The 14,483-nt window shown below is 38.8% G+C and overlaps 1 protein-coding gene across 1 annotated transcript in view; it reads left to right on the top strand.

Moving 5' to 3' along the window:
* Positions 1-14,483, top strand: part of LOC150076378 (uncharacterized) — a 458,875-nt gene that overhangs the window by 291,329 nt on the left and 153,063 nt on the right. Inside the window, exons 11-12 of the mRNA XM_090387340.1 lie at positions 1,016-1,108; positions 6,157-6,223. Coding sequence (XP_090243466.1) covers positions 1,016-1,108; positions 6,157-6,223 — 160 coding nt within the window. The remainder of the gene's footprint in view (positions 1-1,015; positions 1,109-6,156; positions 6,224-14,483) is intronic.

Below are 14,483 nucleotides of genomic sequence, written 5' to 3' on the forward strand. Positions count from 1 at the left end.
AGTGAATATTGGTGAAGTTCCCATGGGTTAGTCTTGGACCAATAATGGCACCTCCGTAGCCAGGTGGGCAGGAGCAGCAGTGCATAGCACACACTTCCTAATTAGACCGGGGTTTGAGCCCGTGACCACCAAATATGGAGGCTGCAGAAGGTCGGGGAATGACCACCGCTTATCCCCAGTCCGGATAAAAGGTGAGGGTTGGCGTCAGGAAGGGCATCCGGCCGTAAAAATTTCATGCCAAACAGTAAAAACGCTGACCTCATATATATATATAATGGGAAAGGGGCAAGGACAAAAAAAGTCTTGCATCAATAATGAAAATTTTGCTTATTTACATTCTGAGAGGTGAAAATGAGCTTCATCACTGGAAAGAACAATGCCGTCTGCTTCAATGTTTTCGAGAATCGCCTCACAAGCTGCTCTGCGGGAAACAGTCATTTGCACTTAATTCCTGTACAACCATCAATTTGTACGGATGAAACTTCAGATCTGCGTGTAAAATTCGCCTTGCACTTTGATATGAAATCCCTAGTGCTTCAGCATGCTTTGCAGCTGAATAACGTGGAGAACGCCTTATGGCTAACCTGGAGGCTTCAATGTTTTCGGGTGTTCTTACACTACGTTTTCGTCCAGGAGATTTCTTTTACAAAGCCAAACCTGTATTTACAAAATTATTTACTGACAGCAATCTCATATTCCTACTGGGAACACCCACATTTCAATCTAAGTTAAAATGTCTTTGAAATAAACGCTGTGTTATAACAACAGAATCATTACTTTTGAAATACGTTTCAATAGCGAAAGCTCGGTGTTCACCCGACCATGCCATGTTGGCAACTAAAATGGTATACACAGCACTAACCATCATCACTACCTCACCTCTCCACACGCAATAGCACCTATGTTACAACATTTACAAAACCGTCATATCATTCTACCGGACCTTGTATATATAGAAAGTTCACTAATCTGTGTTTTTTTTTGTTTTTTTTTATGCCTGTGCTTTTAATATTAGGTTCATCAAGTAAGCTTGAATCAGGTCCTAAATCAACAAGCATATGTTTTATTTTATGTCAGAATTCTTATACCTACATCTGCTAACTTAAAGGTAAGAATATGCAAATATGAATAAATCCATGATTTTTTTTTTTTTTTTTTGTAATGTTTGTTTTATAAAATCGTTGTTAATTGCAAGTGAAATTATTAAATGAATGTACCAATTTGTTTTTGCAATAAAGTTTTAACACTATTCTTTAAATTTCATATTAGCAGTTTAAATCTTTAAATTATTTTTTTTTTTTGCCTTAACTTATCACATTGAATAAGTGAGACGGTCCTAGGTGCCCAATTTCACAAAATTTGTTTGTTTATTTATTTAATTATAATGAATTCTGTTTGTATTAACATCTTGTTCATTATAAAGGAGAATGGGCCTGTGGTACTGGGTTCCATGATTTAAGAGAGTAATACCGCACATCCAGTGGAAACAGTAAATAGATTTTAATAAGTAAGTTAAGATAATACAAGGAACTTTCGGGGTAATGAACCCCTTCTTCAGCAAGTGAAAATAAACACATACAGAATACTAACAAAATATAGATGTTAGAGACAGAATAAAATAAATACTAAATGAGCTGTGCGTGCTCAGATGACTCTGAGAGTGCACACATGACCGTGAGATTGTGCAAACATTCACTAGATCAGAGTTCATTGTTGGTGCACAGACTTGTATGGGTTTGCTGCCAGCGTTTGTCGAGTTTCAAAACTGTTGATTCTAAGGTAGGGTGTAGCCTTGTAGCGATTTAAGGCTTTTGGACAGCTTGATATGTTTAACGATTCTAACCAAAGGCGGTGACAGTGGTGTCAGGATTGGTCAATCACCTTACAATTGTGTCTGGGGTTATGGTCATGATGAGTTGACCAGAAAGAAACGTTCCGCGATTGCAGAGTGTTCAGTGTCACCTAGGCGAATCAATCTATCATGTTCTGTGAGACGATCCTGAAGGTGTTTTGAGCTCTCCCCTACATAGTACTGCCACAATCGTGGCATGTTACGCGGTATACTATTCCACTACGTAAGAGAGGGGCAATGGAAGTTTTTACGTTTGAAACCAGAGAACGCAAATGCCTACAAGGGAGTTGTACGCATTTCATGCAGTACTCACATAGGATCTTGGCCCTGGGTGCCAAGCGATTGTGATCGAGCGTTTTCTCTGTGCTTAAAGTGCGATTTATAGTTCTTTTAAGTTCCTATCCTTAAGAAATTTATTTATTTAATAACAGCGCCTGTTACAAAAGTACTTGTACAGAGCAAGGAAGAAAAACCATCTTTCTTTATTTTTCTTACTTCTATTACTAACACTTACTACTTTATGCTTGGTCACACCAGGCACTGCTCCTGCCTCCCTGTGGTGGGACAGAAAACCTAATCTGCCAAGGGCCAAAAGGAGCAAACATAGATCAAAATGTGTTTCCCCCTCTAGAGCTGACAAGCTCTCAGCCAGAATTAGATATTGAACATGACATGTCGCAACCCAAGAAGTTGAAAACCACTTCCTCAGCGACAGATTTTCCTGCATTTCTTATAATGCACTCTCTTGCAGATCAGCCTCTCAATAAGCTCTCTCCGTTCCTTATCCAGAAACACCTGGAAAGTCTGGCAGGATCTCCGAAGAAAGTCAAGTGACTGCAATCAGGGGACCTTCTAGTGGAGACAATAAACCATGGACATTCGGAGAAACTACTAAAACTTACAAACTATGCTGGAATTCCAGTAAAGGTTTCTCTACATGCAACTCTAAATACATCCAAAGGTGTTATATCCAGCTGGGGTCTATTAAATGTCACAGAGGAGGAGATAACACAAGAGCTTCAAGATCAAAATGTCATTGCAGTAAAAAGGATTATGACTAAAAAAGGCAATACACTCACACCTACAAGGAATATTATTCTCACTTTCAATATGCCAAATCTACCATCATCGATAAAAGCAGGCTATCTACTCTGCTGCATTAGGTCCTACATTCCTAATCCATTGAGATATTTTGAGTGCCAAAAGTATGGCCACACTCAAATGACATGCAGAGGAAACCAACTTTGCCCTAATTGTAGGTCCTCTGATCACACTCAAAGTGATTGTTCAGCAAAAGAAATGGCCTGCCCCAACTGTAAAGCCAACCATTCTGCTTATTCAAGGACATGCGACAAATGGAAAACTGAAAAGAAAATTGTGAAATATAATATAGAAAATAAAGTAAGTTTTCAAGAAGCAAGGAAAGTAATTGCTCCCAGTATGACTAAGCATACATAAGCCAGTATTGTGCAAAAATATCAATCAGTGGGCATCCAAACTGATGTTACAGTCCCTTCAAACACTTCAATCTCTGAATGGGCTTGGGCTGTTTTCTCTCTCTCTCTGACAAGTAATACAGCACTTACAGTAATGAGCGCCAGTATGCATTCGGTCAGTGTCGATCCACTGGTGATTTTCTGGCTTATGTTACCCATTTATGGACAAGTTCAATAGAAAAGTTCTGTGAAACACACGCAGTTGCTCTCAACATCTCAAAGGCTTTCGATCATGTTTGGCATAAAGGTCTTCTAAACAAGCTTCCATCTTATGGTTTGTCAACTGTTTTTTGTCAACTGTTTTTTGTAATTGGTTATTCAGTTTTCTCTCTGACTGCCCAACCTTGCCTTTCTCAAACAGCGTCAACTTCTCAAATATCCACTACCAATTCCTTAAATGCTGATCTCCAGGTAATTTTTCAGTAGGGCAAAGGTAACTTAGTTTTTTTTTTTTCAATCCTTCTAAAACTCAGTCCTGTCTTATATCTCACAAAAAGGATTCTTCTGATCCTGTGTTTATCTTTAATGACAATCTGATTTCTAGACAAGATCACATATCTATTGTCATAAGCACATCACAAATATTGCTTCTTCTGTAACTAAAAAACGCATTTTCTCTTTCACTCTTTGCGTTACTTTTCTTCCAAACAGCTGTTCACTCTTTACAAATCGCAAATTTGCCCTACCATGGAATGCTGTCCCCACATCTGGGGCGGTGCCCCAAAAATCCCTCTCTAGATTCCATTCAAAAGAAGGGAGTTAGGCTAATTAATGACTCATCTCTAACAGAGTCTCTCCACTCTGTCTCATGGCCATTGTTTCTGCTGCATGCCTTTTCTATAGATACTTCCATGGGCACTGTTCTTCTGAATTGGCTTCTATAATTCCTGTTCTCTCTTCCAAATCATCTGTACATGGGCTCAACCAGTCAGCATCCTTTTACTGTCACTGTTTTGCTGCACTGATGTTGGCAATCACTTGCATGATGTGTGTTCATAAGGTGCTGATGTTAGACCCCTTGATGGAATAAACCATGTCTTTCACATAGCACAAGAAGAAGAAATCTAAGGGAGTTATGCCAGAGAGTTAAAGGGGGGGGGGGCATAGTATTGGTCTACCACACGCAATCCAACAGTCCTGAAACATGTCGTTCAGAGCATTGTGCATCTTGCTGAAAGATTATGTTGGGCTGTAGTGTGCAACTGAGGAAATTTATATTGATATAGCATGCCTAGGTGTGTGATTTCTGTAATGGTGCCCTGCAAGAAGAAGAACAGTGCGGTATTCATGTTCTTCATAAGCTCACACCGTACATTCACTTTTGGGCTGTCTCTACTATGCAATTTTAGATATAGTGTGGGTTTTCAGAACCTCATATTCAAATATTGTGTCGGTTAACTTTTCCTGAACCGTGAAATGTTGCTTCATCTAAAACATAAAATGACTCGAGATAAAGATCAAGTATACCAGTAGCGAAGTTTTTTTTGTTGTAGTTTGTCACTTGGCTTGATTTCTTTTCAATTTATAGGTGTGCAAACCCAGCCACTTATGCATGACCATGTACAGAGTTGTAAGGGCATGTTCAATTCACTTGATGCATGCTTGATTGATTTCTGTGGGCTATAAACAAAGGCAGCATGTACTTCTTCAATTCATTCTTCTGAGATGATTTGTTGACCTCCTCCATGTTGCTTTTGCATGCCACTGGTGTTCAAAAATGTCCTGTACCACTACGTTGCCATATGTACAACACAAATTTTACCCAACTTTTAAAATCAGGGATGTTCAAAAGGGACACCCTGTGTAAAAATTACTAATAAAGAAAGTCAAATGCTACTTCATAGTAGTAGTGGTCCTGAATCCCAGACCCTTAAGGCTATTCTGCTACCAGCACATTAGCATCCCAGATATGATTTGGAGGGGGAAAGAAAAGGGAAAAAACTGACCACTGTACTGCCAATTTTAAATTGCATTAAAACAGCAGAAAACATTGTTACAGCTTTGTAAAGCAGTATGTTTCCAAATATCAAATACACTCACTATATGACACAATTAACTATACTACATGATGGAAGAGATGTGGTGGGTTGAGGTGTGGTGGAGATTAAACAGATTCCACCATTTCAAGCCTCTTCTCATCAAAAGGTGGTATTGCACCTTTTGATGAGAGCCTTCTAATGTTGCCTGCTACAACAATTGCATTGCCCATTCATGGATTCTATGCATGCAGAGTCCCCCCCCCCCCCCAGCATCTCCCAAACAACATTCAGATAAGTTATTTTACTTAGTATCATGAAGATGATGTCATTTTGACAGCAAAAAAACAATTAAAATGTATTTGTCAGTTGATTTTGTCCACTTTAACATTTATGTATGATGTTTGTAATTACATCCAATCTTGTGTAACAGCTTTTAAGAGTAGGTGGAAAGTAGATAGTACATTGACATGTTGTTCATAATTAGATCTTTCATGAATATATAGTATCCTGCTTTGACATTTCTTGTATACCTTTTAAATGTAATTTAGTGTAATTTCTTTTAATGTGTTCTGTTTATCACCACTGAAGATTCCCAAGGTGGGATCACACTGGGAATCTTCAGTGGTGATACTTTGTTCATGGCTTATCATTTAATTAAATAAATTTTTCATGCAGAAAAGTGTCATTCATATTAGAATATTTTAAACTGTCGAAATGTAATTTCAAACTGTAAGAAAATCTGTTCTGTTCTTATATGTATTCCTGTTCTGATAATTAATAAACATCAAAATTATTTTTCTAATATAAATGTTGCTGTTATCTACTTTAGCAGAAAGCATCTTCTTCACTAGCATCCAGTCATCGGACTTCTGGCATTATTAAAAATGGCCATATTGGTAAGTGACTGCTATATAAGTCTAGCTTTACTTTAAACAAGTAGATCATCAGCAGGCCCATGGAAGCATAAATGCCCTCATATGTAATCCCCCCCCATCCCTCCTAAACAAAAAATTAATAGTCTAGTCATATCGAAACATCATACCATAAAATTATCCCCCATGACAATATAGTGGATTTATCACTTATCATTTACCATTTGGAGATGTATGGAAAGGAGGAATACATATCCAAATAACTGATAAGTGGAGATGTATGCAAAGGAGGAATTCTTAAAGGCGTCTACATTTTGAGCTGTAGTTCACTGATCTCAGATGGAGGAAATGAGATTTTACTCCGAAGTTCTTGCCAGTTTTTCAGCCCACTTGCACTCTTTTTTTTTTTTTTCTTTTTTTTTTTTCTTTCTTCCTTCTCTCTCTCTACCATTGTGCTAAGTTTATTTAAACTATAAACAACTTAATTGTAACTGGTTGATTGGGGACAAAAAACATAGACAAGTTTACTCCCTGATATTTTTTTAAATCAAGCCTATATAAGCATACTTATGATTGTACAAATAGAATAAACAAAAAAAAAAAGTGAACAAAATAAGACAATATTTTTCATTCATTCGTATATCACACATGAATACATTTGCTTATAAACATTGCAGAAAAATTATCATTAAAATTATAAGAATGATTGTTATTAATTTAATGCAAAATTTCAGCCTTCCAATAGATATCAGATTTGAATGCCTAAAGCTGTGGGCCACGATTAATTAATTTTGTTTTTAATTACATCATAGCAGCACCTTCTAACAGCTTGCACCTTCTAACAGCTTTCACCTTCACGATGGTGGGACTGTTAGTAATCCTGGGTATAACCTTCATGCACAAGTACATGGTGGGTGACCACCCAGGTGTAAACCAACGTAAGCAGGGGTCGAGGTGTGGCGCCCACACCAGATGGAGGAATACCGCCCCTCTATGTTACCAGGAAGTACTAGGTGGTAGATGACTGTCATCAACCGGTGCAATACCACCACTTTGCTTATTGGAGGCTTGAAGTGGTGGAACCCATGTTTAGTCTCTAGAGCTAAGTTCCGACCAACCCTTCCCTATCTCTTCCATCATGCAGTATGATTGATGATTTTTGAGGTTATGATGAATGTCGTGGCGAGATCCAATATTCCTTACATTTCGAGGGTACAGCTCTAAAACGGTGTTCGCAGGCTGGCCGCTACTTAGTACACCGGACTGAACCTATTGGTAACTCTCTAGGAAGCTTCCGGATCAGCTAGTGTATAATCTTGCTACCTCTACTCTGCCAGATAGTGACTGGAGGGAGTCCGAGTAGTGTGTATGCGGGGAGCATTGTCGAGGCCACGTTATGTCAAGGATCTGGGTATATTCTTACCACATGTACGCCATATCCAAAAATTTCATTACTTCATACAGCATCACCCACTTTTTCTTACTATTCAATACACCATGAATTGTCAAAATAATAGAGCAAGCTTATCTGCGAAAAGATCTAAACCTCCCAAGGACTTCCTAATTCATTTCACAAATATACGTGGTCTCAATTCTAATTTCAACGATGTCCATTTCCACTTGCAGTCTTCCAAACCCCATGTACTTTTTCTGACTGAATCTCAGTTATCAGTTGATTCAACTACTGCTCATCTCAGATGTCCAAATTATTTGCTGTATGATTCCTTTCGCCTCAAAGGTGGTACTTGTGCATATGTCCGTTCTGATATTCCCTGTCAGAGACTTGGCAATTTGGAATCTCCTCTCTTTGATCTTCTCTGGCTTAAAATCTCTCTACCTCATTGTGTAAAATTCATCTGTTGTCTCTACCGTTCTCCCAACTCCACTAATCACTTGGAGCTCTTTGACTTCCTCTCTTTGCAACTTGACTTTCTCCGGTCCAACTTTCCTAACAGTGAGGTAATTTTCCTTGGTGATTTTAACGTTCACAACTCCAGCTGGCTTCCCTTTTCTAGTCACACCGATCCAGCAGGTCGAGATGCTGAGGCTTTTGCAATTACTAATGACCTAGCACAGATTGTTCATTTACCTACAAGAATACCGGACAATCCTGATCATACAGCCAATACACTTGATCTTTTTCTCACAAACAACCCTTCTAAGTACAAGGTTGAAATGAGAGGTCCTTTAGGCACTTCAGATCACAACTTGGTGATTGCCTCTTCTCCAATGGAACCTTTATCTCATGGCTATTCCCAACCTCGTATTGTTTGGCATTACAAGAATGCAAAATGGGATGACCTGCGAGACTTCTTTTCTTCTTTTCCTTGGTCTGATTACTGTTTCAAAACTTCTGATGTCAACGTTTGCTCAGATCGTGTCAGTGAAATTATTCTTGCAGGAATGGAATCCTTTATCCCACACTCCACTTTAAAATCTCGTCCTTTATCTAAACCTTGGTTTTCAAATAAATGTGCTAAGGCTGTCCAAGAGAAGAACGTTGCATATCGTAATTGGCTTGTTTCTAATTCTTCAGTTTCATTTTCTGCCTACACCAAAGCTCGCAACAATTGTAAAGCAGTTATTAATCAGTCCAAACTAGAGTTTGAACAGGCTAAGAGTAGAAAACTTGCTTCTTGCCCTAATGGTTGCCGAGCATTCTGGTCTCTTGCCAAAGCTATTGGCCGCAACTTTTGCCCATCTCTACTCCCACCTCTGTCCAAACCAGATGGTTCTGTTGTCACTTCAGCCAAGGATAAAGCTGACCTGCTAGCATCCCATTTTTCTTTGAGCTCGTGTATTAATGATCTTGGTAAAACACCTCCCACCATTCCTAACACGCTCCATTCAATGCCTCCTGTGGTCTTCCATCAAAAGGATATCAGAAGGATTTTGATGAATCTTGATGCTAAGAAAGCTCCAGGTCCTGATGGTATTTCTCCACTTGTTCTCAAAACCTGTGCTCCTGAACTTACTCCTATTCTTTGCCGCCTTTTTTCACTTTCTTATTCCAAAGGTGTTTTTCCTTCTGCTTGGAAATTTGCTCATATCCAGCCAGTTCCTAAAAAGGGTGACAAATCCCTCCCATCCAATTATCGTCCCATTGCAATTACTTCTACTCTTTCTAAAGTAATGGAGAAATCAATTAACCGCCAACTCTTAAACTACTTAGAAACCTTCCGTCTGATCAACGATCGCCAGTATGGATTCCGTCAGTGTCGATCCACTGGTGATATTCTGCCTTATGTTACCCATTTATGGACTAATTCAATGGAAAGGTTCGGTGAAACACAAGTAGTTGCTCTTGACATCTCAAAGGCTTTTGATCGTGTTTGGCATAAAGGTCTTCTAAACAAGCTTCCATCTTATGGTTTGCCAACTGTTTTTAGTAATTGGTTATCCAGTTTTCTCTCTGATCGCTCACTGAGGGTGATGGTAGATGGCTCTCTGTCTTCTAACTTCTCCACTAATGCCGGTGTCCCCCAAGGTTCAGTTCTTTCCCCCACTCTTTTCCTCTTGTATATCAATGACCTTCTTCCATTGACTGGAAATCCTATCCATAGTTTTGACGATGATAGCACATTGCATTCAACTTTCCATTTTGAGAAACCTTGTCCAGCTCAATCAGCTTCAAGTTCTCGAAAATCTGCTGCTAATTCCTTAAATGCCGATCTTCAGGTAATCCAGTGGGACAAAGACAACTTAGTTGATTTCAACCCTTCTAAAACTCAATCTTGTCTTATATCTCGCAAAAAGGATTCTTCTGCTCCTATGCTTATCTTTAGTGACACTCCGATTTCTAGGCATAATGACTTCTTTTGACTTCTAATCTCTCTTGGCACAAGCACATTACAAATATTGCTTCCTCTGCATCTAAAAAACTTGGTTTTCTCTTTCGCTCTCGGCGTTACTTTTCTCCCAAACAGCTGCTCACTCTGTATAAATCGCAAATCCGCCCTGCCATGGAATATTGTTCCCACATCTGGGGTGTGCCCCCAAAACGTCTCTTAGGCTTCTTGATTCCATTCAGAAGAGGGCAGTTAGGTTAATTAATGATTCATCTCTAACAGAGTCTCTCTCCACTCGCTTTCTCATAGATGCACTGTTTCTGCTGCATGCCTCTTCTACAGATACTTCCATGGGCACTGTTCTTCTGAATTGGCTTCTATAATTCCCTCTCTCTCTCTTTCAAAACAGTCCGAACACGGACTGTTTTGAAAGAGAGAGAGAGGGAATTATAGAAGCCAATCCACCAGCCAACATCCATTTACTGTCCAACTTCAAACCCACAGAACCAACTTTTCATCTTCCTCATTTATTCATTCAACTGCCGTTTTCTGGAACAACCTTCCTTCATACGTATTTCCTGAAAATTACAATCTACAGAAGTTCAAGTCCAATATCAACAAATATCTTCTTTCGTGTTCTCAACCTCCAACTCAAGCACGGTACTAATTACTATAGGTTATAATACCTCTCGTGTTTGAAAAAAAAAAAAAGCAAAAAATGTTGCCTCGCCTAAATAGGTTGATGTCTATTTAGGTGAGATTAAAATATTCCTGGAAGAACACTAAAACCTCACCGTGTACTATGCTTTCCCTCTTTAGTACATTATTAGTTGAACGCTCAAAAAGTTACTCCTTCATTTCATTTGAAATTGTGCTTACCTAATAACATTATAATATTAAGGGAGGAAAACGCCGGAAGTTTATCAAACTGTAACAGGGGGGCTTAATGATTTTGTAATAACTGAAAGCAAAGTGGAGGAGAAATGTTTGAAGATAAACATAAGAAAGGCACCTGGGGTGGATGGGATCTATCCAGTTATATTAAAAGAGGTGGCAAAAGAAGTAAACAAACCCTTAGCCATAATTATAAGAGCATCCTTGGATTCAGGGGAAGGCCCCATGGACTGGAGATATGCAAATGTATCCCCAATTCACAAAGGGGGACACGAGTAATTACAGGCAAGTTAGTTTAACTTCTGTTCTAGGTAAAATAATGGAGTCACTGGTTAAAGATGCATTGCAGGATCATCTAGACAAGACTGTAATAGTAATTCAAACACAGCATGGGTTTGTTAAGGGAAAGTCTTGTCTAACTAATTTGATTGGATACTATGATGTGGTTGCAAAGGAACTGGATACAAAAAATAATTTTGATATCATATACTTGGATTTCAGGAAAGCTTTTAACACTGCTGCGCATGGAAGACTACTGTACAAGTTGGAGCAGTATGGTATTAAGGGTAAGATGTTACAATGGATAAAAGGGTGGTTGGGTGGGAGAAGACAGTCAGAGAGTGGTAATCAATGGACGCTGCTCTTCATGGACTAATGTTATCATTGGAGTCCTGCATGGTTCGGTGTTGGACCCACTGTTGTTTTGTATATTTATCACTGATATTAATGAAAGTATATCAGGTTCAATGTTGAAGTTTACAGATGATACGAAGGTTGAAGGTTGGCAAGGTCGTTAATGACAGTGTGCTACTGCAACAGGATCTAAAAAATTTGGGCAGATGGGCTGAGAAGTGGCGACTGAAGTTTAACATTGACAAATGCAAAGTACTGCATATGCCCTAGAGAATTGTACCAACCCTGTGGTACTACACTTAGGGTGGTAGAAAATGAAAAGGACCTGGGAGTAATTGTGCAGTCAGATATGAAGTTTTCTGAGCAATGCAGACAGGCTGCCAGAGCAGGTCATGGGGTATTGTCAATGATATATAAGAATTTTCTAGCAGGGAAAAGGAGGTGATTATTCCTTTTTATAAAGCATTGATCAGGCTACGCCTTGAGTACTGCATACAAGTCTGGAGGCCTCATTTTAGAAAGGATATAGAGTTGCTTGAGCATGTACAGAGAAAGGCAACAAGATTGATGAGGAGAACAAAGGGATCCTCTTAGAAAGAAAGGCTTACGTCTGCAAATTGCGATGACTGGAGACTAGGCACCTGCGAGATGATCTGATTGGGATGTATAAGGCCTTGAATTGGTTGAGCATGCTGAATTCTGATGGGATTCTTCTGCTTGCTTAGATTACAAACCTGAGGGGGCATAAATTCAAATTAGGGAAATACAATTATAGATGTGTGGAAATTTGCCTTTAGCCAGCGGGTGGTTAATTTCTGGAACAAACTTCCATCTGTCATTGTGGAAGTTGATAGCTTAAAAAATTCAAGGAGGAACCGGACAAACTTTTAGAGAGAATGGATCTGTGAATTTTTTTTTTTTTTTTTTTCTGGCTGATGCTACATAATCTCATATGCTTGCTTTCTTGCATCACGCCTCTATTACTATGTGCTGTTTTAAATACCAAAAACTTGTTACAGATGTGTGGAAAATTTTAGTTAGTTCTTAGTTCCTCCAGTGAATCTTATTTGATACTCTATAAGTACAAAAAATAATAAACTGCCATAAAGTAACAAAAATTCAGTTTTCTCAAATTATCGAATTATTCTTAGAAGTAGTAGTGGCATATGATACAAGAAAGCAAGCTTACAGAGCATCAACCAAAAAAAAAACCAACCCTCCCACATTACCTGTCCATCCACTCCAATAATTTTTCTAATCCTTCCTTGAATTTATTCAAACTGCCCACTTCCAAAACAACAGATGGAAGTTTGTTACAATGAGCAACCACCCACTGGCCGAAGGCAAACCTCTGCACATCTGTCCTGCAACCATTCTTCCTCTGTTTGAATTTATGATGCTCCCTTGTGTGTAGTCTGTGCAAGAGCAAGAATGCTTTCAGCATTGCAGTTATTCGGTCCATTCAAAGCTAAGAACCTTATGATTCAGTTGAGAATGTGAAAGTATAAATTATTGAGCTTGGAAAATAAGCAGGATTGGACAAAATTGACGATGACGGCATACAAGAGATGATCAACAATGACAGAGATGTCCTCTCTAATGAAGAATTCATAGAAATGACAAAAGAACAAGAGCATGCAGTTGGGGGAAAAGGTGAAGAATGAGATCCTTGTCAGGCTCCTGCAGATGAAGAACCAATAAAGTTGCTGACTGCAGAAGGACTTGGTGAAGCTTTTGAACACTGAAATAGCATGGTTCAAAAATGAAAAAAATTGAAAAAATGTGTGATTATTTCTGGGAGAATGACCCTAACATGGAATGAAGTTCAAAGGTAATAAGAAATTTAAAGAAAGAATTGAATCCCTACTTGATTTTGTATAGCATTAGCATTAGTAGAGGCATTTGATGCAAGAAAGCAAGCTTATGCAGCATCAGCCAAAAAAAAAAAAAAAAAAAAAAACCACTTCCACTTCACCCCTCTGTTCGTTCAAAATACCTGTCCAGCTGAGCCTTAAACTTATTTAGGCTATCAACCTCCACCACAAGGGATGGAAGTCTGTTCCACCAACCAACCACCCACTGGCTAAAGGCAAATTTCCGCACGTCTATCCTACATCTGTCTTTCCTCAATTTGAATTTATGCCCTCTCAGGTGATTATTCTGAGCTAGAGGAAGAATCCCATCAGCATTGAGCATGCTTAAACCATTCAAGGCTTTATACACCTCTATCAGATCACCTATAGCGAGAGGAAGAGGACCAAAGTACAATCCAAAAAAAAAAAAAAAAAAAAAAGACACATTTTTTTTCAATCCAAAGATACAAAATTGGACAGCCCGGGGCCATCAGATTACACGAGGGATTCAAAAAAGATTTATATTCACCCAGAACTAGTTGTGATCGAAGGTTAAAACACCATACATTATACTTTTTCAACATAGTCACCGGACAAAATGATACATTTTTCCACCTCTCAATACACTTCCTATTGCCAGTTTTGTAAAAGTCCTCTGACTGTTCTTCAAACCATGACTCAGAAGCAGAAATCACCTTATCATCAATAGCAAATTTTTTTCCACAAATTAAGGATCTTTTGGAAGGAAAGAGAAAGAGAAAGAAATCTGAGGGTTCTCTGTCAGGGGAATATGCAAGATAGGGTAATATTTCAAACCACATTCATGGGCATGCCTCACTGTATCATGTGAGGAATGCACAGGGACATTATTGTGGAGCAGGCACACACCTTTTGACAGCTTTTCTGATCTTTTTTCTTTTATAGCAGCACAGAGCTTTATGAAGAAGTTGGAATAATACTTCATTGTTACAATGGTACCCTTTTGAAGACAATCTGTTAGTATTGCACCATGCCAATCCCAAGAAAACTAACAGCATCACCTTGCCAGCACTTCATTGGACAGATGCCTTTTTAGGGGATGATTTTTCTGCATGCTTCCATTGTTTTGACATTTGT

The sequence above is a fragment of the Mastigoproctus giganteus genome, chromosome 13 (genome assembly GCF_048544385.1).
Source record: "Mastigoproctus giganteus isolate SK-2022 chromosome 13, ASM4854438v1, whole genome shotgun sequence".
In the NCBI taxonomy this organism is placed as follows: Eukaryota; Metazoa; Arthropoda; class Arachnida; order Uropygi; family Thelyphonidae; genus Mastigoproctus; species Mastigoproctus giganteus.